Consider the following 25,707-nt stretch of genomic DNA (forward strand, 5'->3'; position numbering starts at 1 on the left):
TTGCCCACTCATGAAGGGAGAGTGGGCACTCTCCACTGTCCTCCCAAGGACTTTCCCTCCACACTGGCCACACTCCATCCCCTTAAGGAATGGAGGGTTCTGTACAGTTCAGTATAATTCTCATGAACAGGAATACTGAATAGGACAGGTTCAAGGTGAAGTTTTGGGCTTTACATTTCAAAGCTGCTTACATTTCACTGTGACTTTCTTTGTGTCTTTTGTCAGTTTTAATTCAGCAAACTCAAACCCTGTATGAACATTGCCTGTTAACATATATTTAATGCAAGGATTTTGCTACTTTTTTACCTTAGTTACAAAGTGGTTGGGGTTTTGTAAATGTAAATTGCTCCATGCTAATTGACCTAATTTGCTCATAAAATGCCTTTTAAAGGTCAGAGAGTTATTAACTGTACTGATGTTATGAGGTTGGTACCCTTCCAGAGACAGAGAGGAGACAAGCTTCTTACCGTTCCCCACTGCCTGCAGTCTTTGCACTCTACACAATTGGCATTGGACATGTTGTTCTGTGACCCATGGACATTTTTAATGTAGCCTCCAATAATAAAGTGCCTTGTTCCTTCTGTTTGCCAAAGTGACTGGGATTAAAAATCGAACTCACCCTGTGGATGTGCAAATCAAATGTTGGTGTTCTACTGATCTCAACCTTTTGTTCATTGAGGACATATTTTTAAGACCTGTGATTATAATGACCCATTTCTAAATAGGGAGGCACAATCATTTCTGTGAAACAAATTGTTGGTTTGTTGTTTCTCAGCACAAAAAGAGTGCCTCTTTATTAACTTTGCATTCACACATATCAACGGGATTTGATGGAATATGGTATTTGTGAAATATCTTAGTGGTATCTAATTGAAGTTCATAGTAAACCCTGGAACCCTTTTTTATGTATAATTTTCCAAACCTTTGTCGAAGTTGAAATGAACTTTAAGTATTTAATGCACTTGTATTAAGCATTATGGAGCTGTATCAAACCCTGGATACATAAACTTCCTGAGCACCTGGATCACTGGAAGATAGTTATGGGTATTGATGCTAAAACTCTCAGTGTGTAGTATATGCAACAGAGATCCTAAATCAATGGTTCTCCTCTTTGGTTGTACATTGGAATGATCTGTGAAACTTTCAAAACCAATGACACCAGATTCCCACCCCCAAGGAAAAATGGTAACCAGGACTAGGCCAGATACAAAGTCCAGCAGCAAGCCCTCTTAACACTGTCCACACTCAGAAACAATTCTTTATTGTGCCTCTTTGAGCATGGTTCAACCAAAAAAGAACACACTATCATTCTGCTCATATTTTCCATTTTATATAAAAAATTATAAGCAATAGAAAATTATGAGCATTATTGTCAAAAAGCCTACTTGAAATCATGTTCTGTTCTCTGTCATTCTCAGATGCTTCCAGTCCAGTAACACTATCAAAGAAGAAATATCTCCATGATATGCCACTTCCTTTTTCAATTTTGCTTTTCCTAAAAATGAAGTTCATCATTAAAATGTGCTAGCAACTAACATAGTACCTAGCACATATCAATGCATAATATAGCCATCGGTCTAACTGTTCATCATTAAGATTTCATTACCTGTATGTCCAGGGAAAGAGGAGGGTAAAAATCTAAATCCAGATGTGTTATCTACACTAAGAGGCTTCCTACACTCTTCCTTTCCCCACACTTAAAGCACTACACAAATATTAGTTGTCCTTTTTTATTATAGGATCAGGGAAGTCCTAGTTAGCTTGAATGTCTAGGAAAGAGAGTTAAGCAGACTAAAAGAATCACTAGCCACTGAAAAACAGCAACTAAGGGCCAAACTGCATCTACTTTTCTCTAACCACTGGAACCTGTGCTGTGGATTGGAATGTCTGGGTTTGATGGCGTGTGCTCATTTGGAATTAAAGTCAGACATAAACTTCCTGAGCACCAGAGAAGCAAGCATACTTTGCTAGCACTCAGTCAATATTGTTTTGAATGTATTTCAGGAAGAGCTGGGAGCATTCCCTTCTTTTTCCGTAAGCCACTATGGAACAGCCAGGTTTATTGATGGGTTGTTGATACTTCTACTTTGAGGGCAAACCTATGCCTAAAAGGAAGGGCTAGTTGGGATAACTACAACTAAAATAACTATAGAACAGTAACAGGACTTCTTTTTAATCAGAAAAAAATATTACCTGTCAAAAGATAGACAGCTCTTAAGAATCATTGGTTGTCAAGAATTCAGCTTAGGAAAATGGGACTTAGCCATAGGAAAGCTGCAAGTCTCATTTAGATTATAATTTTGAAGCAGACAGCTTAAACTGGTGAGTTATGATCCAGAAGACAGCCAAAGGAGGAACTGATTCCACAGCAAACTAAAATCCAAGAAATTCTGACCAGGCAAAGATGAAAAAAAGTTTGAAAATGTGGTGACCAGGGACCAAGCAATAGCCAAGACTGGTATTCCTCTCTGCTTATCATTCCAGAGTCCTTACAGGATGGTTTGGGTATGATCCAGAGATGCCTATGCCTATTGCCCTAATAGATACCATACCTATAACCAAGTAATTAAGTTCCTCCAAATCAGAGTTTGTTGTAAAGAAACAAATTCTATATTGTGGTGATAGGCATTTATTTGCCCACTGAAATCTCTAGTCACATGTTCTGACCTATGGCTTTTGAAATCTGTGTTTTTGCCAATGAGAAATGACTTCACCAAGAAAATCAAAGTTTTCTTGATAATTAAGATCATTTCTGACCTTTGTTATCACTTTGATTTATACCCTTTCTAACCTGATTGTGTCATCATTTTCTAACTTGATTGTGTCAACCCTTTGCATTCTGATATTGTGTGTATGTGCAAATATGTAACAACAGATCCCATCACTGTGCACAACTATAATGCACCAATAAAAAATGTGGAAAGAGGGAAAAAAGAAAACCCTTTGCATTCTGGTAAAACGATACTCTGAAATGTCTTAGTAAGCCTCTCAGCAGAGAAAGTTTAATTTATTAAGGCAATCTTAATTCTGTAGCTGGGAAAGTAAGAGTTTTGACCTTATTCCAGGAATCAAGCTGATTTTTTTGTTGTAGCTAGTCTTTCCTTTTGCTTTCTTTTTTTGGGGGGGGATGGGGGTTAAAAAATTGCCCCCCAGCTGAGATGGGAAAATTCACCTAGAAGTGGCCAATGAATGTGAGAGGACTAGACAAAGAGATTTATAGTATCTACCAACTTTATACATTATATGATTTGAAGACTGAACTCTATTCCCAAGTTGGTCAGTCAGGAACTCCACAAACTTGTGTAGATTACTTGCTTCATGTTGAATTTCCACTTCCTTTATGGATTCAAATGAGTAGAAATTGATTACATTATGGATTACCATTGGGTTCCACAAATCCCAATAGTTGCATTAAGTTCCTTGGGCTATTGGAAGTGCCAAGAGAGTGGTCACCTGGTAGGGTCTTTGGTTCCACTAGGATAGTTTCTCTTTAATTCATTTTCTATATTGGGATATCACATGAGATTTACTTACATAAACAAGGGAAACTTGTAGGTTCCCTACTTTGATCCCATGGGCTTTTGGTTATACATAGGCCACAACTTTCCCTGACTTTGCCAAAAGGGCTATAGGTTTCATGAGTGTTGTCTCTATGAGTGTTTTCAGAGAAATGATCTTCAGAGAGCAGTTGAGGGCTACCTGTCTTATCAACTCCAGACTAAATCTACATCCTGGAGGGTAAAAAAAGCCCTCATCTTACTAAGCAAACACACTTGGTCATGATGTGAAGTATGCTGCATGTGGGACTCAGCAAACCCATATAGATAGTAATCTTGGGGAGAAGCCAAGGAAGAGCACTATAGTATAAAAGCTATTATGGGGACATGTGGTCTACACTCTGGGGTGTGATGCAAGGAATTGTGTTTGTTATACAGAGCTGTTCAGCTGATGAACTACCTGTAAAATAAAAGTTGAAATCAGTCTATATGAGCAATAATGCATGTTTTATAGATCATATTACAGTTAGATTGTTTTGATCCTAATATGGTAATTTGGAAAAGTCCCAAGGAATCAGGGAATTAGTCCCTTCCTGCTCTAATATTCTGAAATGAAACATGAAAAAAATATAAAATGTTAAATGGTACCTTGTAACCAGAAACTAGGTGGGGGTTGAAGATAAATTGGAGGTTTGGAAGATATATTCAATACAATGTGTATTCTTCCATGATCACTTTCCTCATTTTTAAATTTTAGTTTTGAATTTTTTTGATTAACTTGTAAGATTTGTACATATTAAGAGACTACAATGTGATGTTTCAACATATGTATACAGCATGCACTGATGAAATCAGGGTAATTAGCATTTCCATGTCCTTACCATTTCAGAACCAGAGAAGTGTAGCAGTAACAGAGTGGAATCTGGGGTCTAGGTCCCCTTAAACTCCTAGATTTTGTAGGCTTTAATCTATATTTCTCTTCTTTTTCATTCCCACCAGCCACCTTCTCTTTCATCGCCCTTTGACTCCTGTTCTTGCCCTACTTTCTTTTGTTCTTTCTGCTTCTCTCAGTTTCTTTCCTCTACTTCCTGCACCATTTTGCTTTCCTTCTTTTCCTACTACACCTCCTCCCTTCCCTCCTCCTTCCCCCAGTCCCTTTCCTCTATTTGTTTTCCTTTTGTGTATTTATATATGTATTTATTTTTAAATTAGTGCATTACAGTCATATATAAATTTGGAATGCATTGTGATATATTGACACATACACATAGCATAATTTGGTCAACTTTGTTCCCCACTTCTTCCCCTTTTCCTCCCCTCCTCTCTCCACCTTGGTCCTACTTCTACTCTATTGTTCTCCCTTCTATTTTTATGAGATTCCCTTTTATATTCCTTTTTTTCTCTCTAGCTTCAATATATGAGAGAAAACATTCAACCCTTGACTCTCTGAGGCTTGAGTACTACTTGGGCTGCCATTGGTTGCTTCACGAACACAAGTAAACTGCTCCACATTTCATAACAAGAGATTAGAATGAACACATGCATTGTCAGAGTCATCTGGTATTTATTTTATGGCATTGGCCAGTCCTTTGTGCTTAAAAACAGTACTCTAAAGCTAGGCTAGCACCTAATCAGTCAGCACTACCTAATTACCTTTTATTATCAACCTATAATGGGATAGATCTATAATAAGTTCATTTTAAGGATCAAACAACAAAGAACAACAACAATAAAATCTTCCTCCCATAATTTGGAGACAGAGAAGAGCTTCTATGCAAAACAAGTAGGAAGCTAAATTAGACCACAGTGCCATCACACTGGTCTATTAAGTTGAAAAGTCAAAGTATGGAATACAATGTTTGTTACAATATGGTGATTTTCTTTTCGCAGGTAGGGCTCCATTTACTCTCTACTTAGCAAAAAAAGAAATGTCAGGGCCTTTCATGAAATCCATAAACACATCAGAAGTAGCAATACACTCTGGCCTTTAACCTCTGAAATCCCAGGTCATGAGTAAACTAAGTCAGAAGGTGTCAAGTCACTCGTTGCCAAATCTTGCTCATAAAACACTCAAAGTTGGTTGAAAATTCTAACATGAGAAAGGAACCAGACAGCAGTTGGTTGCAGGCAACAGCGAGAGTACAAGCATATAGACCCTCATCTCTCTCTCTCTCTCTCTCTCTCTCTCTCTCTCTCTCTCTCTCTCACACACACACACACACACACACACACACACACACACACACACACAGAGATGTAGTATGCAACCTCCCTAACTTGATCCCCGTTTCTAAGCAGGTGAAGAATGACTGACTACAGATGGACCATTTCCTTTGTACTGGTAGATAAGAGGTGAATCAAGCAAACCATTTGTTCATGCACAACATGCCTCATTTCCTTTCTTTCTTTCTTTCTTTTTTTCTTTCTTTTTTTTTTTTTTTTTTTTTTTTGGTACCTGGGATTGAACCCAGGGATGATTTACCACTGAGCCCCATCGCCAGCCTTTTTATTTTTTTTATTTTGAGACATGGTCTCACTAAGTTGCTTAGGCTGAATTTGAACTCTCAGTCCTCCTGCCTCAGTCTCTCCCTAGCCACTGGAATTACAGATGTGCTACATCACACCTGGCTGCCTCATTTCTTGATGAACCCTTTTCTGCCTTGGCTGGAGAACTCCTACCTCATAGACTGGAAACAGTGAGACTTCTACTTCCTTGATTCAAATAGTGATTCCTGTATTACTAGTTGTGTGCCATGGGACAAGTTATTTTTCTTAACCCCACAGGACTGTTTCTTTCTCTGTTGACTGGGAAATGATAATAGTCTGTCCCCAGGGGTTGTTGTGTTGATTCTATGAAATAATAGTAATCATTCAATAAATTTTGTCAGTTTATACTGATAGTAAGATATATATGAATAGTCTCCTTGCATTTATGGTTCAGTTATATTGTATATTCAATAGATTTTTCTGGACCAGTCTGGGAGCCAACTCACCATGTATAACATGATTTCCATGGGAAAATGTTTTTGGAGTTCCAAATATTCAGCTTGCCACACCCTATCCTCTTTTAAAGTGAGTCTTTAATATTGGTGCTGAGGTCTCTTGTAGTTGCTAATACACTTCCACGTACGTCCCCTGGTTTGTTTTCTGATGTCTTAACCTAAACTTTATAAACTGTTATAATGAACTGAAGTCACAAACTAAAGCTTTTTAATTAAATGGTTAGTCCTGTTGCAAAACTGCCTTAATGAAAATTTATTAGGTACATATGGATTGTTTTGAGAGTTCTTTGGAGAAATGTGGTAACTTCTATGATGACTGCTTTGAACTTTCTTAACTGAGGAAATTGCCAATAAGGTAAATTGAATTATTTCTTCAACTGGATGAACTAGTTTTCTGTTAGTACTTAGGTAAACTCAGTTGCATATGGGGTCAGTGAATACTGCAGTGTTTGTTATTGCCAAGATATTTAGAGTTATCATACAGACTTCTAGAACATCAGAAACTTCTAAGTAATATGTATATCAAAAATAAGAAAGCCACCATTTTTTTTGCCAATTGTTGTATTTGTCAAAAGGTCAGTAAATCATGGGGCCTATATAGTCTCACAGGAGAAAGAGAACAGATTTTGCTTAATGATCTAAAAGATTAATCAACAGCACATTCTCTGCTCAAGGTTTCTCAATTTATATTTCAAGTCCCAGAAAGCACTTCTTTCCTCTTGCTCTCGGGGTTTGTTTGCACCAGACATGTTGTGACCATCTTCCACACTAAGCCATGGCTAGTCAAAAGTTACCACATGCCAGAACTGATCAACTCAGAAAAGGGGTTTTATTTCATTGTCTCTATATCCTACATTTTTAATAGGTTACTTTAGCTTCTGAACTTTTATACTCTGTATCAGTCTGTTATATTCCCAGATCAGTTAAATTTATACTTTTTGGCTCTCCTTTCATTCAGCAACAGAAACATTTATGTAGCACCTATTTTGAGCAAACTGCTACAAAATTCAAAGAGGATCATGACACAGTTCATATCTTCCAGAGACTCCCAGTTCAGAAGGAAAGACAGACCTGTAAACAAGTATTCATAATATGATGTGAAAATATACATATGAATGAACAAAGTTTATGGGGTCTCAAAGAGGGAATGTCTTTTCTTCAGAGTGACCACATATCCTGGTTTGCTTGGGAATGAGAAACACAAGACTAAAGCCCAGGATAGTTCTCAGAAAACTAGGTGGTTGATCACTGTATCTGCCTGAGAGAGATGGCAAGGGCTTTAAAGAGGAGGTATCATTGAACTAGAGCTTGAAAGGAAAATGACAGTTTACTAGGTACCTAAGGGAGATGAAGATAGCATTCTAGGCAGCTATGAAAGAGCATTTCCTATTCAGGGAATGAAGAACAAATTGGAGTGAATAGAATGTGAGCTTTGGAGAGTGTGTATAGATGTGGTGGGTTGGGGGAAGGGCCCTAGGTTAAGAAAGCACAGGTGAAAACTGGAAAGGTAGGAAGTGACCAAATCATGAAGGACATTATAAGCTGGGCTAAGGAATCTTTACTATGTCTTATGGTCCAGTGGTTTTCAAACAACTATAGTGATCCCCTGGTTCCAGTGAAACTGCTTGGAAGCATAAATAAATAGAGAAAAGCAAAATTTATTTGATTGAAACAAGGATGGGAGGATGGAGCGTAGAATAGAAACTCTACTCTTTCTCTTTCCCTCCTTTTTTTCCCCTCTGAACTGCTCTTCAGGGTGAATATTGGACAGCACAGTGTGAAAACCACATTTGTAGATCATAGGGGACCACTAATAAATTTTAAGCAGAGAAGTGATGAGATCTGTGATAAGATTGTTAAGAATGGACTGAAGAATGAAAAGGGTTGAGTAAGAAAAACCAATTAGAAGGCTATTAGAACTGTCTGAGAGAAGCCTGGACTTAAACAAACATAACGGGGATAGGGAGCAGTGGATTTAGACATCTGTAAAGGTTGCATTAATGGAACCTGGTAGGTGGATTATAATAAGAGTGGGAGAGTTTACTGGGTGAGGAAGAAGAACTCAAGGATGATTCTATGCCTTCTTAATTCGAAATGGTCAACTCTGAGAAATCTGTAGTCTAGTTTCTAATAGCTTATTTTCTTTGAAATTTCACAAACTCAGATAAAGCCAACATATAGTCACTCATGCCTAGATATGACTTCTTCAATCTTTCTTCATCTAAGACTTGACTTTGCTGGCAAAACCCTTTTTGCTGTCATTGTTGTGTTGGCTACAACTGTATTTGTCTCTCATTAGCAAGGCAGTGGGTAGCAATTTTCTTTTTTACTAAGATAGTCCCCAGCTTACACAGGGGTTGTGTTCCAAAAGTTCATTTTTAAGTTAATTATTTGGAACCCAGAGTGCATTTTCCATAGAAGCAGCATTATACATAGTGATTAGGTTCCCAGGCCAGTCCACAAAGGCCATTTTCACCCATAATATAACTGAAAGTGTGGATATTTGCGATGGAAATTAGTTGGAAATAATACTGTTGCAATTAAAAGGAAAACAATAGTTGAAAAAGGATAGTCTGGGTTTTTGTTTCCCTCAAAGGGTAGTACTTGATGAAAAGCAGGTTTAATCCTAAGAAGACAAAATGAAATAGATGAGGATTTTTGTGTAAATTGGACACCATGGCTTTTTAAGTTTATTTTTTCAGTAATGTTTTGGAGGTTTTTTAAAACTAATTAAAGCAGTCATGTCACTGTAGATAATTTGGAAAACTGAAAAATGCATTTTAAAAATTAAGTCACCAATAATCCTACCATGGATGATTGTTAACATGTTGGCGTGTTTCAACCTTTTTCTTAGTACATGTATTTTTTAATCAGTTGAACAGCAGTAGTTATGGTGCATCCACATGATGAACAACAACAGTTCACGAAATGTAGTCCTTAAAATGATATTAATGAGCAATTTTTTGAACATGAAAAAATATTTATAATATAATGTTGAGTATGTGTAGATTGGGAATGAGGGAGTATCAGATGAATACTGGACAACCGGGACATAAGTCAGCTCTTAAGCAATCAACCAGTACTATTATCAGCCCTAACCTCCAACAAACCAACAGCCAGATTTTTTTGTAGAAGTTCTCAAGAGGACATATGTGTTCTTTGAAGTGTTGTACTGACTCTTTATTCTCATTTTCCTTCAAATTACAGTGCTTTCTTCTCCCTATAGATGCTCTATATCATTAGTACTCCTGAGGCTTAACAACTATGATTAAGGTCATTTTTGATTCGTAAATGGAATGGAAAGAGAGGCATACATTTCCTGAGGAATTAGGCATGGATTGAAGAGAGATGAGAAGAACTTGGGTAGCAAAGATGTGCATGTATTTGTAAGGACGAAGATTATATGGAATAGAATGTATTTAGTTAAGAATGATGAAAGAAAAGTGAGAAAAAGAAATAGTATGGTGTGCATATAGACCTAGAGAGAGTGGAAAAGACCTTTAAAAAGGGAGAATAAAGATTTGTTTGTTTAGGACTAGGTTTGGTTCTAGAGCAGAAAAAAGTAGGTAAAAAACAGTGATTTGCGCGGAGTTGCAACCAGTCGAAATAAGAATTTTAGGAGGCAGTAAATGTAATGTACTCTTTTAATAAGGGAACAAAAATGGTTTTTGAGGACAGGTGCTTCAAGCACTAAACATCCAAGAACTAAAACACCTTGAACTTAATATATCTGTTATAACTGTTCATCAATTGATTTTAGCCCATTCATTGTTTTCCTAAAAGCTGTTTGGGCATCCAATCTCCTTTTAGTTAAGACTCCTATTTTGGCATGAAAGCCCTAGGAACTGCCACCTGCATTTGCTCTTCATTAATGAAAGAATTGAAAATTACAAAGGAGTAAGAGGTGGGGGAAAGGAAAGTGTTTGAAGGGACTTGTATTTACATAGGGGTATCTTCATGTACTAAGAAGAACAATCCAAACATTCATTTTAGTCTGTAGAAGCTAATGACATTGTAAGTCTCACACATTGTTATGCAAGAGAATCTCCTATGGAATGCTGTGGCTGTTAAATTTAGTGTACTTATGATGCAGCGATTCTAATTTATCAAATCCTAGCTGAGCTGCAGGTTCTTGGCCAGTGGTTCTCAATGTTGGCTGGATATTGGAATCTCTGGAAAACTTAAAAATATGGATGCCTGGGTGTCTCTTGCACAGATTTTTACACAGTTGGTCTGGGAATGAGAATCGGGCATGAGGATTTTTTTATAAAGCTCCTTAGGTGATTCTAATTATGCAGAAAAGTCTGAGAACCTCTAGTTTAGTCCATTATTTAAATACTGGGGTGGATTAAACCTCTCAAAATATGGTTCTGGAACCAATAGCATCAGACACTTGTTAGAGATGCAAATTCTTGGATCACATTTACTGAATCAGAAATAGGGTGGGAGTGACCCAGGAGCCTATGTTTTAACAAGCCCTCAGATGCTTCTTGTGGATGCTAGAGGTTGAAAGTCCCCAGATTCCTAAGTCCTTCCTTACTCTTTCTAATGGACATCTGTAGGGATTGCTGGAAAGGAGAAGAGCTCTCCTCACTAGCTGATGTACACTTGTCTGGGAAATGACCTTGATAGAAATACTTTCAATAATAATATTAGGTACATGATGGGAAAAGGTGAGAGGGAATGATAATTTGCTGCCCAAGCAAGTTCAGGAAGGAGCATATCTTCCTCAAAGTGAGAGAGCTGATCACATGAGGAAGCATATCTCTCCCTGATGGCAGTACCTATAGGCAAACTCCTACTTATTCTTTAAGACCCTGCTCAAATTCCAACCTCCTCTGTGAAGCTACCTTTGATCTCTGGCATAAATAGTTTAATTCTTGTATTAGCACTATCTCCATTCCTGTATTAGTTCTTATCTTACTGAATTGTAGTGCTCTAAATGTCTCTCTTCCTGACTAAATTGTGTGATCTTTGAAGTAAGATGAAGATGACTGTTTTGTTCATCCTTGGATCTTCAGTGTCTAATATCTGGTACCTACTAAAGGCTCTAGAATTATTTGCTCATGGGAGGCATCAGGAATGGTCAACTTTGGGAACTATTAAGAACAAAAAAACAGGGGCTGGGGTTGTGGTGGAGCACTTGCTTAGTACATGTGAGGAACTGAGTTCCATCCTCAGCACCACATAAAAATAAATAAATAAGATAAAGGTATTGTATCCATCTACAACTAAAAGTTATTTAAAAGAACAAAAAAATGGCTGAATGAAGGTAGATGATTATGTATATTTTGCTCCAGTGTATCTTTCATGCCTGATGCCTAAAAATGTTTGAAACAAAAATGTGTTGAATAGATGAACCCTTATTGTAAAAAACAAATCTTCAGCCAGGTATGGTGGCACATACCTATAATGTCAGCGGCTTAGTAGGCTGAGGCAGGAGGATTGAGAGCTCAAAGCCAGTCTCAGCAAAAGTGAGACCTTAAGCAACTCGGTGAGACCCTGTCTCTAAATAAAATACCAAAAAGAGCTGGGGATGTGGCTCAGTGGTTGAGTGTCCCAAGTTCAATCCCTGGTACCCCTACTGCCAAATCTTCAAAAGATGGATTTACCTTTGTGAATTAATCATGGTCTTGAGTCTGTTCTCTTCCTTGAAGGCTTAGGAACCTTGATTCTGTCAGCATACCAAAAATTCATGTCTCTCAGTGGTGAACTTTACACAGCAAAGATCTCAACAGCATTTAAGAATTATTAACAAATTTTTTTTGCCATAGGATACATCATCATCAGGTACCAAAACTACCAATGTCAACTTTTTCCATATTTCCTTTCATTATAGGTAAAACTTCATAAGAAATCTAATTAATATCAAAAGGGCTACAGCTGTCACAAGATAAAAATGTTTGAGTCGGAGCCTGGGGTTGTAGCTCAGTGGTAGAGCGCTTGCCTCGCACATGTGAGGCACTGGGTTCAATCCTCAGCACCATATAAAAATAAATAAATAAATAAAATAAAGGCATTATATCTACTACAACTAAAAAAAATTAAAACAAATATTTGAGTCCTTGGGTCCTATACATTGCCTCCCATCGAGGCATAGATATCTTCTGCTTCTTTGTACTTTTCTAATTTTATAATATATTTTCATTATCCCACATCTACTCACAAATATTCTGCAAATAAGATGAAAAATTAATAAATAATAATCACCTTTCTTTGCACCTTTTTCAGGTTATACTCAGATCAGCATGATTGGATATGTGTGTGTCCCCTAATTCATTGTAGTCACAGATTTACAGGCAGTCCCTTGGTTTAATTTCTTTAGTGTTTGATCACAGATTCATTGTATATATATTTTTAGTGGCCTAACTTTTAGAGGAAATTTCATAACTTTATTTCCAAGTTTTTTGGGGGTAAGATGCCTCACTGTAGCCTAAATTATTACCCAAATTAATAATTTCTAGATGTTATAGAAACTCTGGAATGTATTTCATTGTCGTTCTCCAAATGGAATTTTTTAAAATTTATTTTTATTGTACACAAATGGGATACATACTGTTTCTCTGTTTGTACATGAAGTAAAGGCATACCATTTGTGTAGTCATACTTTTACATAGGATAATAGTGTTTGATTCATTCCGTTATTTTTTCCTCCCCCCCACCCCTCCCACCCCTCTTTTCCCTCTACACAGTTCCTCTTTCCTCCATTCTTACCTCCTTCCCACCCCCCACTGTGTGTCTTCATCCTCTGATCAGGGAGATCATTCGACCTTTGGATTTTTGAGATTGGCTTATCTCACTTAGCATGATATTCTCCAATTTCATCCATCCAAATGGAATTTTTAAGACCCAGAATATAAACCAGAAGGCAATTGATTTGTGCCTTCTGTGCTAACCCATGATCCTAATATGTATATGCTGAATGTATTTTTTAAAATTTTTTTCCTATAGGCATTATATCTGATAGCCACTAATGGAACCCCAGAGCTCCAGAATCCTGAGAGACTGTCAGCTGTTTTCCGTGACTTTTTAAATCGCTGTCTTGAGATGGATGTGGATAGGCGAGGATCTGCCAAGGAGCTTTTGCAGGTGAAAATAAAATAGGACAATTACAGAGAGAGATATATTGAACTTTTCCATCACAATGTGTGACAGTAAGAGAGCTCTTTCAAGAGATATATAGTTAGAGTTAGGCTATTACCATTTGATTTTAGACCACAGGCACATGAGTATAGGCATGCATCTAATACATGATTGATTGACATGTTGCCTTTCTTCTGAGAAGTTGGCAGTTTAATCTAGAAATCTCTTTTGTTCTTCCTGGAGTCTTATTTTGCAAGGGAAAAAAACAATGTGACCCTCTGGTGTTGCTGTTTTGTTCTAAACTTTACTTGTGCCCCTGGATGTTGTATGCAGGTGCTCTTGGCCGGAGGTAATTCTCTACATAACTATGCAATTATTTCCATGGCATTTGCTACTCTAATGCTTTACTGGTCAAAGCCCCTTTGCTTGTGATGCCAATTGGCAGGCACCTGCTTGCCTGGGTGAGTACCATCCAGTGGTGAGTGCCTCTGTAACCATTTGTCCTTTTCATGGCTCTCAGGGATTATTATATATGATGATAATTAGTACCTATTATCTACCAAATTATTTACATATATTACCTCATTTAATTCTTATAACAACTTTATAGCATGGGTATTATTATCCTGTTTTACAGACATGGAAATTGAGGCTCACACAGCTCTTGAATGGCAGAGCTGAGATTTGAGCCCTAGATTATCTGATTCCCCATCACACATCACACACAAACAAATTTCAATAAAAAGATGTATGTATTTGACAAAGCATCACATGCCTGGGATTACATGCATAACTTCACTGCTGGGGACTGTTTCTCAGAGACAGGTATCAAGACCTGTAACATCTAAGAACAATGACCACTTGTTCTGTGACTTCGAACACACAAGCCAGTTAAACAAAAGGTGCAACACTGGTTTATGCAGAACTTTCACCACAAAATCACTGTGTTCTGCTCCACCCTGCACAGAAAAATTTCTTCTTGTGACTTCAAAACTCCCTTCCAAGACAGGGCCACACCCAGGCAAAAAAGAATAGCTCAACCAAATAATACCTGGAATCAAGCTATTTGGAGGAATTGAAGAGGCTACACCTTCTCTTTTCTGCTATTCATGACAGGTTACCATAGGGCCCTATAAGTCAAATCTGGAATGACACTTTATTAATCCTCACTTAATCCAGCCTTGAATTACAGATGAAAACCCTGAACTTTTGAGTGCTTTGCTTCCATATCTTTTTATGCCTCCCACCACCTCACAAACACACCCTGAAACAATTTCCTGTTACACCCTCTTCCAGGAATGAGTGAAGATACAGGTTCTTTAAATATAGCTATACAGCTAAGTAGATCATTGATTCAATTATCTAGTTAATTACTTCCCCAACAGTACTTTTATATGAACCAGTCAGATAACTGATGCAAAACTATATTTTAAGTGTGAATTGAATAGTTCATTTGTCACATCTTTTCATTTTATACATGTAAACAAGAACCTGCATATCTCCTTAAGTCCATTCTCTGATTGTAGCCTATCATTGTGCTCCTTAGAGCACAAGATACACAAGACTCATGCCACTGGAAGACTGGAGAAAAGACAGGTCTTGAATATTTGTGTGCTATTCCTTATGACCTAAGTCAGTTCTCAGCCCAACAATTGATATTAGTTGAGCAACTACAGTTTACAAAGCCTAAGCACAGCGGCTATACAAACCTGCCAAAGGCATTATTCTCACTCTCAAGGAGTTTACAATCTCCATGGATACATGAAAAGAGACTTATGTAAACCAGGTGGCTATTCAAATAGTAAGTGATGTGCTTGATTGAAGAAGTATTTTTCTAAGCTAGGTTGATCAGAAAAGATCTGTGAGCAAGAGGGTTTTTTTGGTACTTAAAGGACAGATCAGTTTTATATGGTTTAACAAAAGAGGGGAAGGGATTTCAGATGAAGGTACTACAGTATGATAAAACATATGTAGGCAAGGTTTAAGGGGACAGAACATAGAAAGTATGACTGAAGAAATGAGTTCAAGCAAGGAAGCTGAAGGAGATAAGGTGTGAAGAGGACCTTGAACACCAGGCTAAAGAGTTGGAACTACAGAAACTGGTAAAATAATGAAGATATCTAAGGGAAAATGTGAGGAATACCTTGTTTAGGAAGATTTTTTAATCTGGTAATATGCAGTAAGAATTAGCAACAGGAGGTGGGAGGGATGGGGGGGAGGGAAAAAAATGAATCAAACGTCATTGCCCTATGGAAATTTATGATTACACAAATGGTATGCCTTGACTCCACGTACAAATAGAGAAACAACATGTATCCCATTTGTATACAAAAATAAAAAAAAATTTAAAAATAATTAAAAAAAAAGAATTAGCAACAGAAAAACAATGGAGTCTGGAAGACCAAGGGATGGATCTTATAGTTTGGGATTAAATTCATTAGGCCTGAATTGAGAAAAGCAAGAGGTAGATGTGAGAGGCATTAAGAAGAAGGTACTTGGTAACTGGCCACATGTAGAACATAAAGGAGAGGAAGACAAAAGAGATTTCAGGTTATCAAACCAATAGTGGCAGTCGGTTAAGGGACAGGGGATAGAGGAGAATATAATGGCTAACATATCTTAGCCCGTATGTAACTTAAAAGGGACTTTCATTTACTTCATTTAGCCATTACAATAAGCAGAGGTAAAGATTAAACCTAAATGTTCTGACCCTAAAGCATCCTGTAGCTTACATTATATGAGAGTAGCCTGTTTGGAAAACTTTAACATAACTTTTTAAATGTTGAATTTAAGATGACAAAAGAACATTACAGAGGAAATATCCAGCAGACAACTGGAGAACTAGAACCAGAACTCTAGAAAGAGATCAGGTCACATACTGTAGATTTGGGAATCATTCCCATAAAATTGATGATAGGTTGAAACCATGAAAAGAAATATAGGAAATTAAATTTGAAAAAGAAGATGATGAGAGCCAAGTGATGTTATGTGAAAGGTAGAAGGAGGCAGTGAAACCAGAGAAGAAGATGGAGAGGGAGTAGCCAATCAATGTGCATGCATGGGGGAGAGGCCTAAGATAGTACAATGTCACAGGCCCCCGAAGAGGAAACCATTTCAAAAAAGAAAAATACATTCACTTGCATTGAAAACTACAGAAGGCCAAAAACGAAATGGTGGAGACACAACTATTGGACTTAGGAGTTAGAAAACCACTGGTTTCAGAGTAAAATTCTTTAGTGATTAACTGAAGGCAGACTTTCAAACATGAGGGCTATTCCAGATATATTCATCAATTCAAGAAAGTCATACAATTATAAACTCAGTGAGATTTTACAAGATCCCTAATGGTGCTAATCAGTTTCCAGAGGATTTTCATGACACAGAAAGACAAAACATCTCAAGGACAAAAATGGGCACCATGTTTTTTAATTAAATGATGTTTAATTGGGTACTCAAAATTCATTTTAATGAAAAAGGGCTGCTTGAAAATGTAAAGTAATATACATGTTGAAGGAAAGAATTCCAGTAATTCCTCTTTTTTTTCTTCCTTTTGCAGCACCCATTTTTAAAACTAGCCAAGCCTCTCTCCAGCCTGACTCCTCTGATTATCGCTGCAAAGGAAGCGATTAAGAACAGCAGCCGCTAGGACTGCACGCCTTACCCCTCACCATCTCCCTCATGAGTAAGACTGAAATAAACTCTGCTGCAGGAAAGATGAAAGAAAAGACAGTCAAATGGGGTGGGGGTTCTTTAACTTTCAAATGAATAGAAACTTCTTATAAGCCTTTTTCCTACTCCCTCAGATTATGTAATTTATTTGTAAGCCTGAATCGCAGCCCAAACAGGGCAGCAATGTCGAAGTGGCCATCAAGTGGTCACTTCCACCGTGAAGCGAAAGAGCCAGTAGTGAATCCCCTCATTTTGTGCATTTTCTTTGAAGAAAAAGATTTCTCAAAGATGCACATTCCCTCTTCATAGTGTTGTGTTTGTTTTTAAGTTAGAGAGTAGTCCCTCTTACATTCAAACCTCCTTCAAAACCCCTTACCTAATGTGATGTTTTTCACTTGCATTGTCATTAGATGTCCAGAAAAAAAACTGTCAAAATGTTTTTCTAAAAAAAGAAAGCAAAAAATGCAAAGCAAAAAAACAAAAACAAAACAAAAAAACAACAAACAAAAAAAAAATAGAGCAAGTACTGTGTGAACATGTGGAAGTCCATGCCCTAATAGAGTTGCAATTTTTTATTCTTCTTCTATAGTGGTGGCTTGGTTTGTGTACCTATTTTTCTGCATTTGTATTGGAAAAGGTTTCTTTTAAGACATTTTCCAAAAGCAGAGAGGAGTACGCGTTTTCAGGAAGGGCTTTTAATTACTGTATACCTAAAAAAAGCAGAATTGGTGAAATCCTGTCATTTTCACAACAATGCTTAAGAGGTAGTCTATGTGTCACATAAACCAGCTTGTTAGATTTCATACCAGAAAAAGGACATGAAACTGTGACGTCCTATTGGGTGAGTCCAGGTCCTGAACCTAGAAAATCCCGATAGAAGAAACCATACTCAAACAAAGATGAAACTTTCTCTGAGAGCCAAAAGGAAAACAAGATATGTGCATGATACTGAAATCCTTCTTGGACATTGAGTAAACAAAGGTAAAGATACCTAATTTATCCTCTCTTGTGCTTTGTGGAACATTTACACTGTAAAATAGGCACATCAGGAGGAAATAGATTCATCCAACATTTCTTTATGATAACATGATTTATTTTGGCAATTTATAACACTTTAGAAAAAAATTCAAAAAGATTTGGAGAACAGAGAGGCAGTAAGCTTTCAACTCCATAAGAAATGGGAGGTCAGTGAAAGCTGCATCCCAATCAACATTTGGCTCTAAGTACTTGTTCCTATTTTCCCTGTGTGCCCTGTGTGTCACCAATTTCTGTTTCAGGCTCTGAAATATATATAGTTCTCTGGGCTTTTGAATTTCAAAAGTATGTTCATAAAAATCTTGCAATTCCCCAGTGAAAATAATTTTGCTTTGCAGTTATATATCCCAAGAAATAACCGTTCAACTGAATTCCTTTTGTGACTTGGTAAAATACCAAAAGTTGACAGTAATTTCACCGTGTATCTAGTGATTAAAATTTCAACACTTAGTACTTCCTGAATCTTCTGAAAGTAGAAAAATGTCTGGAAGGTATCTGCATAGAAAAGGATATGCTTCTCTTTTGAGTGTATTAGCAGTTTTATAAATTCTGGAAAGTTGTTTCTCTAAGCCTTTGAAAAGCTAACACTCTTGTGTTGTAGGAGGCTTCATAATTTGTAAGTATATAAGGAATCTGAATAGAACCTATCATCTACATTCACCCAGAGGGGAAAAGAGATCAATGACCATAGGCCTCTCTCCTTCTCTGTAAGGTACATCTTTCCATCTAACCATGTATCCATCCATTCCTTAAAATGAAAGCACTTTCGTTAGAGTTTCTGCTAACCATATAGTGTACATGTTTATGTTTAGAAGATAACACCACTGATGGATTTCCTATTTTCCTACTGTTGTTTTCTTTGACTACAAAATTTGGGAGGTGCTTGATCCTCTTGCTTCCCCCCCGCAAAAAAAAAAAGGTCCACAGTGGGATAAAACAACAAATGTGGAAAAAAGCTCAAATGGAATTATTAATTTGAAGCATATTGTGTTATACTTTGCAAAGAGGTATCTGGGCCTAAAGTTTTTAATGCCACACTGTTCTAGTATGAGAGAGGCCTTAATTTTGATTTTATTTAAAATTAAGTTTTTTGTTCACTCATAGTGCCAGGTAATTCAATGAAGTACCTGGGGTGCAAAGAGAATTCATTACCTTGATGACTATGCCCTGCCGGTAGAAAGGGCTGAAAACCTGGTTGGGAAACCCTCATAATCAGGTAGCATCCCTTATATGTTGTAAAGGCCCTTTTTTTTGTTATTGTGAAGACCCTGGAGCAGTGATCCTTCAGATCACTGTAGGCAGAGAAATGGCTGCTCTTTATACTTTCAGTTCAGCATCTTAACAATGAGGAGTCAAGTACTTTTTACCATCACTTTGTACCAAGACTTGATGATATCACATCCCAGTAGGCATTACTCTTACAAATTTAAATCTATGTAAATTTCAAGTGAGAAAAGCTTCTAAAACCCTTTCATTGTGTTGGGGCATTTTGTATATTTCTTATAAGTATTAAAGAGAAGCTGTTTCTCGTGCCAAAATGCTACCGAAGGATTCACATTTGGTACACTTGAACTTGGACTCCAGATGGTTGATAGTTTATTCCCTTTCCCTGGATTTTTTTTCACTCATCTCGACATAGGTGAGTCTATCCAGATCTTTAATGTTGCTAGTGTGCCCTGAGATAGTGAGGGCACATTATCGAATGTTGATTCCAAAATGTCCTGATAGAGGAATAGGGCAGTGGGAAAGTCAGGGAAGGGTGAGAAGCACAGTAGAGATTATTTATTTAAGAAAGAAAAGAACATTAATGTTGTAGCAAGGATCCGGTGCGTTGTCATAATCCCATGAGGATTTTGGGATGACACAATCCCCTCAAATCAGTCACCATGTTGGGTAATGACTTCGTTCTTGCTGATCTCGTCTATGTGTCATTGTAAATATTTGTGCGTCCACGTTCCATTTTGGCTACTGGATGGCCAAGTCATGTGAAAAGATTTAACTCAAGTATTTATTGTTTAATTGTGTTACTCAGATTTCTTTCAGGCTCGTGAATTGCACCCCCATTTTTTAGTTTAAACACCTGATCCTCACATCTATCCCTCCCCTGTGAAGCACATTCCATTGCTAAAAGAAAAAGAAATACAAAATTGCTTCCTGTTGTCTGTAAACTGTTTTGATAGTTTGAGATGTTTGTCTATAAAGGATATTTCTCAGCTCAAAGATCATGTAAATAATTATATTCCTTTGCTGAATGGGTTGTTTATTTCTAATGAGGCTGCCAGTTCTCAGAGAAATTCTATAAAATCACTTTTACATAACATAAACAGGGATTACAACTACGTAAAACTAAGTGTGCATATGGACAAAGACTGGGAACACAGATAATTGAAATCAGTTGTGTTAGGGTGGTGGGATTATGTGAATTTTTTTCTTTTTGCAGTTTTCTTTGATGTTGTTATAATATTACTTTATAATGAATAAACATCAGAAAGGGAACTATAGAAACATAGAAAAGATGCCAGAAGCAGAGGCCTTCTGGCCAGAGCCCAGAGCATGCAGGGCACAGATATTTGCTAGTTACAATTATTCCATAGGCTTTATTACTTGCCTGGGTGCTGAGGTTGGCACACGCTCAGGTATGGCACGTGCTTTCTTAGGAGACTATTATCTAAGTCCAAACTAGGGAGAGGTCACTACTAGAACTCCAAATACATTGTTCTGCTTTAAAACAGGCTACCCTCTGCTTTGGTATGGCATCCAGGTGTCTACTTTGGTTACTTTAAATTGGAGGGGTGACCATTTGATTACCCCCTTGATGTTTCCAGCACCAACATTCTGGATCATTTTAACAGATTTTCAGATTGAATTTTGGAGGAATAAAAGGATAAAATCCCCAGCTCTCACCATTTCCTTGTCCAATAAGATCTTATGTCATCCAAGTAGGATTCTTCTTTTAGTGACCAGTAGGCAAGTCCCAATGATTTCAAAAAAGAAGTTATGACTTGCAATTAAAAGCTGTCTCTGAAATCATGCAGACAAATATTTAGGATTGTCTCTACCTGTTGACATTCAGTTACACTCATTCCTGTTAGTTTTGGCTTGGAGTGGTCTCCATGTGCTTTTGTATGGATTAATTATAGGTTATATGCAGTAATTGTGGTTTTAAGAGAAAAGGAGACCATCTACCAAAAGAGAAATTTCCTTCCAACTCATAAAAAATTTTTAGGTGAGGACTTAAATAATGAGGTAGTGACCTCGAATATGTTACTCACTTTCATCAGAAACAGACCCTGTACTTTGAAAACTCATAGGCTTTCCATTAGCCATTGTCAATGTAAAGTACTTTATGGAGGTGTTTACCTTGCCATCCCCAGTTGAATCTCCTGGTCCTTTTCTGAGCTACTTGCAGTTAATATTCAGTTAAACAAAGGCACAGCCAGTGGTGCAAGCATCTCCCAGTCTCTGAGCAAGAGGATGGAAATTCAGCATTTGTAAACTGACAGTCTAATAGGCCTGGGATTTTGAGTGACCTTTACACATGATTCTGAACATATATTTGCATGTGGATTGGGAAGGAAATAAATGGGACTTTGGAAATAATGGAAATATTTTTCTTATGAAAGAGTTTTCATAAAAAATTTATTTCTACTATAATCTTTCAGTTGGTTAGCTTTTATTTTTCACTCCTTTTCTGATTTACACTCCTTTAGTGACCAAGTGAATCTAACCGAACTTCTCATGCATTGGGAATGTCTGTTTAATATTAAGTAGTATGTAATTGAATCTGCAAATGCGGGAACTGAGATGCCACCTCCACGTGCACACCTCTGCATATAAGTATACTATACAACTTGTAGCATTTACTGTCACTTAATTTGGTTGAACTTGAAAGATAAATCTGTAGAATCTAGTTAGTGCCATCAGTCTCCTTTGGAAGCTGCCATCAGGTGAATGTTATCCCATAATACCAACAGGAAGACAGGAACCATGTTCACCTGATTTAGTACCTAAGAGGAAATTGACAGCAATTCTAGAGAATGAGTTAGATGTAGTGAGAGGAATTCTAGCCTAGGAAGGAGGAGACCTGAATTCTAATATGGGCTTTGTTATTAACCTGCAGTGTGACCCTGGGCAAGTCACTTAACCTTTCCATGACTGTTTTCTCCTCTGTAAAATAAGGGTGTTGGACTAGCTGCTCTCCAGAGTCTTTCCAAAAGCTCTAACATCCTGTCGTATAATAGGTTGCCTTGCACATTCAATCTTGCAACGTGATGGCAGATATCACATGCCTAAACCTAGATCTCTCATATTGCAGTTCAATGTAAGATGGAAAAACTCAAATTAATAATACCAGAGACTGTTGATAAAACTTGTGGCAGCCTTCCATTCACAATTGTTTTATTTTGTTTTTGTTTTAATGTCCTTCCTCTGGTGTTCCCAGTTTTCATTTTCCGTACACTCTGTATGTAAAGTCTGGTATTCATTAAGTTGTGGCCAGTATTTGCTACTAGAGCAGAAATACTCTGTTGCATTTGCTGGAATAGAACTGTATTTGGGCCTCTCCTTTCCTATGAAGCAGTGCTGGGCCTTATAAATTCCAAAGTGGCACAAGATGGCAGACCCTGTGCAAAATAATGGTTGAGACTACAAAGAAGGGACCTAAACACTTGTAAGATGCAGAAAGAGGGAAATGAAGAAGTAATTGCATGCTTTCAGCATTAAGAAATGTTGACAGATTTACTTGTTGGAAACCAAAGATAACGTTTCTGATGACAACTCTCACAGGGATTGGCCAGTTGTATGAGTATGCTGCTGGGAAAAGGGTAAACTAGAAGTTAATTAGTGGATGGTCCCACTTGCCTACCTACAGCAGAGTGCCAACAAGTCTTGAGTGCGAAATTCAAGTTCAATGTGTGTGCTTTGTGTGGTGTGCTTTATGGACCCGCATATACTATATTCATTAATGATAATAAGATGTTTCACAGAATCCAATGACCATTAATGGGTTGAGTTTAAAATCTCAATATATCAGCCAGTAGGAGCCAGATCATAAGGATACTGATGTCTACTGGTATTATGCTCATAACATCCAGTAAAATAAGTTGAGGAGGATCTACATTTTCACTGTTTATCAAATTGTATCTCATTTGGTTGTGCATTACTTTTGTCAAAATGTGTTATCTGTAAACCCATGTGTAGTGAATTTCTTCTGTAACTTTGGATTAAAGGTATTTATGGTCTTTTGTTTGTTTGATTTTTAAGTAAGTTATTTCTTTTGTAGACTTGCTGATGGTATGGTTCCATCCTTCTGGCCTCAGCATCTGATCTTTTAACAATTTTTTTGTTTCCAATATTGTTATTTTACATTGTGGTTGAAGCAATAGAAAATTGAAATATGGATTGTGCATGACTGTGTCTTGAGTGTAAAAATATTGCAGTTTGAAACTTGGACCTAAAGTATTGCAAATAAAAACGACAAACATCAATGTGCTGATGCTTTTCTCTTCTGTCACCTTCATACCCTCCCTCCTGGCATTTGGCCATTTTATATATTGCACAGGTTAGACGACTGCACTGTCTCAGATGTTTGGAGGTGACAAAATGCCCAGTCATGTGAGCAATACAGAAAATGCCCTGCAGATTCTGTCACTGAATAACTGAGTCTCCATCTGTCTACAACATGGAAAAGCTCAAAGAAGCGCATGTGTACATTCAATGTAGGACAAAAGTCTAGTAGATTCCAACAGTATATGAAGGAAAAACACTAAGAGACGTCACATGCAATAAATCATTTGATTTTGATCATCTTTCTGTTTGGAAAATTCCGAACATATGAAGTCATGTTGTACAATGTTTAGTTTTTGCCTTGTATTTCGTATCAAGGTCTGCAGGACACAGATTAAATTACAAACCTACATTACTAAGAACCTTCATTCACTTGTTCCTTAGAATGCACTTATTGATCCCAGCACTGAGGCTGAGGCAGGAAGATCCCAAGTTCAAAGCTAGCCTCAGCAATTTAGTGAGGCCCTAAGAAACTTCGTGAGACCTGTGTCAAAATAAAATACGAAAAGGGCTGGGGATGTGATTGGTGGTTAAGTATTCCTGGGTTCAATCCCTGGTACCCGCACCCCAAAAAAGATCTTTTTGAGCTCCTATTATCTGTCAGGTACTGTGGACGTTTCTGCTAAAGGTAGCATTTCCTTTCAAAATCATCTCTAAAGGTGACTAATTGACAGTGAATTAGAATCTCAAAAGTTAGCTTCTGGTCAAGTTCTCTACTGCCAGTGTGCACAATGACTGCATTCCCTCTGCTACTGTTAGCCTTGCATCTTTCTAACCTTCCCTGGCAACTTTCCTCCAACTATTTTTCTCTTCCTAAGAAATGAACCAGAAATAATTTTTGTGGGTTAGCAAAGTACCAGTATCTTCCATCAAAAAATAAAATTTAAAAGGCTTTTCCACTTACCACAAAAACTTGGAAATACTGAGTCCAAGCAATAATAAATAGATTGTTCCACAGCTTAGCCCTACTAGCTTGATTGCTGAAACTAGTCATGTTCAAGTCCCTTACCACCTACTGATGTGGGGAGGAGCTAACACCTGAGGTGCACCACAATTTATGATTTTTCTACACATTCTGTGGGGCCTAAGCCCCAAAATACTTGATTGGCATCTGTTGGCTTCTGACACACCCATATTAAGCACTACTGTTAACAGTGCCCTTTGTTAATCCTATACTAGTATCACTGTCCAATTATTCCTTACTTGCCACTGTTTATCTGTATCCATAATATTTCCCCCAGTTCCTGGGGCTAATAGAACTCTGGATAAGGCACTGGGGTGACTCATTCACTTGCAGTTTCATAGCAGGTTACTTTTCCATATCAGATAGCAGAAGTCCTTTCATGGAATTCAAACAATTTTGCTGCATCTTTGGGCCTCTTTTTGGGAGTGCTTTTTCAGTTTTCCTTATCACTGAACCAGGCCCCTTCTTGGACCTTGTCAGGTCAACCTCTGCATATCCCAGGACCTTTTGGGCCCACTGCCTCCATTAGATGTTAACCCACAGCTTTTGCTATTGCCAGTGCTTTACACGCTTTCTGTGTTCTTCCAACCAGCCAGTCTTGGAATAAAAAGGAAGTTGGCGGTTTGACCCCATTATACATGTACTTGAATATTTTACCTAAAATATCACGTTCCTATTTTTTAGAGGCATATATTCACATGAACCAAGAAGAGGAAACAGGTAAAAAGAAAATGAGAGCTCAGTTCTTACGAATACATGTCATTCTACAATTATCTCAACATAATTTGCAATAAGAAAAGCAATGGACTGTGATAACCTCCCTCTTGACATTTCAGAGGTCAAGACAACAAAATGAGATATAGGCTGGATATCATGTCCAGCCCACTTGCAC

The 25,707-nt window shown here is 37.5% G+C and overlaps 1 protein-coding gene across 10 annotated transcripts in view; it reads left to right on the forward strand.

The window, feature by feature from the left end:
* Positions 1–23,762, forward strand: part of Pak3 (p21 (RAC1) activated kinase 3) — a 255,810-nt gene extending 232,048 nt beyond the window's left edge. For all 10 annotated transcript variants that reach the window (XM_047535566.1, XM_047535569.1, XM_047535571.1 and 7 more), the window contains 2 exons: positions 13,451–13,588; positions 17,139–23,762. In XM_047535566.1, the coding sequence (XP_047391522.1) occupies positions 13,451–13,588; positions 17,139–17,228 (228 nt within the window). In that variant the 3' untranslated portion in view covers positions 17,229–23,762. The remainder of the gene's footprint in view (positions 1–13,450; positions 13,589–17,138) is intronic.
* The last annotated feature ends 1,945 nt before the right edge of the window (positions 23,763–25,707 follow it).

The sequence above is a fragment of the Sciurus carolinensis genome, chromosome X (genome assembly GCF_902686445.1).
Source record: "Sciurus carolinensis chromosome X, mSciCar1.2, whole genome shotgun sequence".
NCBI classification, from domain to species: Eukaryota; Metazoa; Chordata; class Mammalia; order Rodentia; family Sciuridae; genus Sciurus; species Sciurus carolinensis.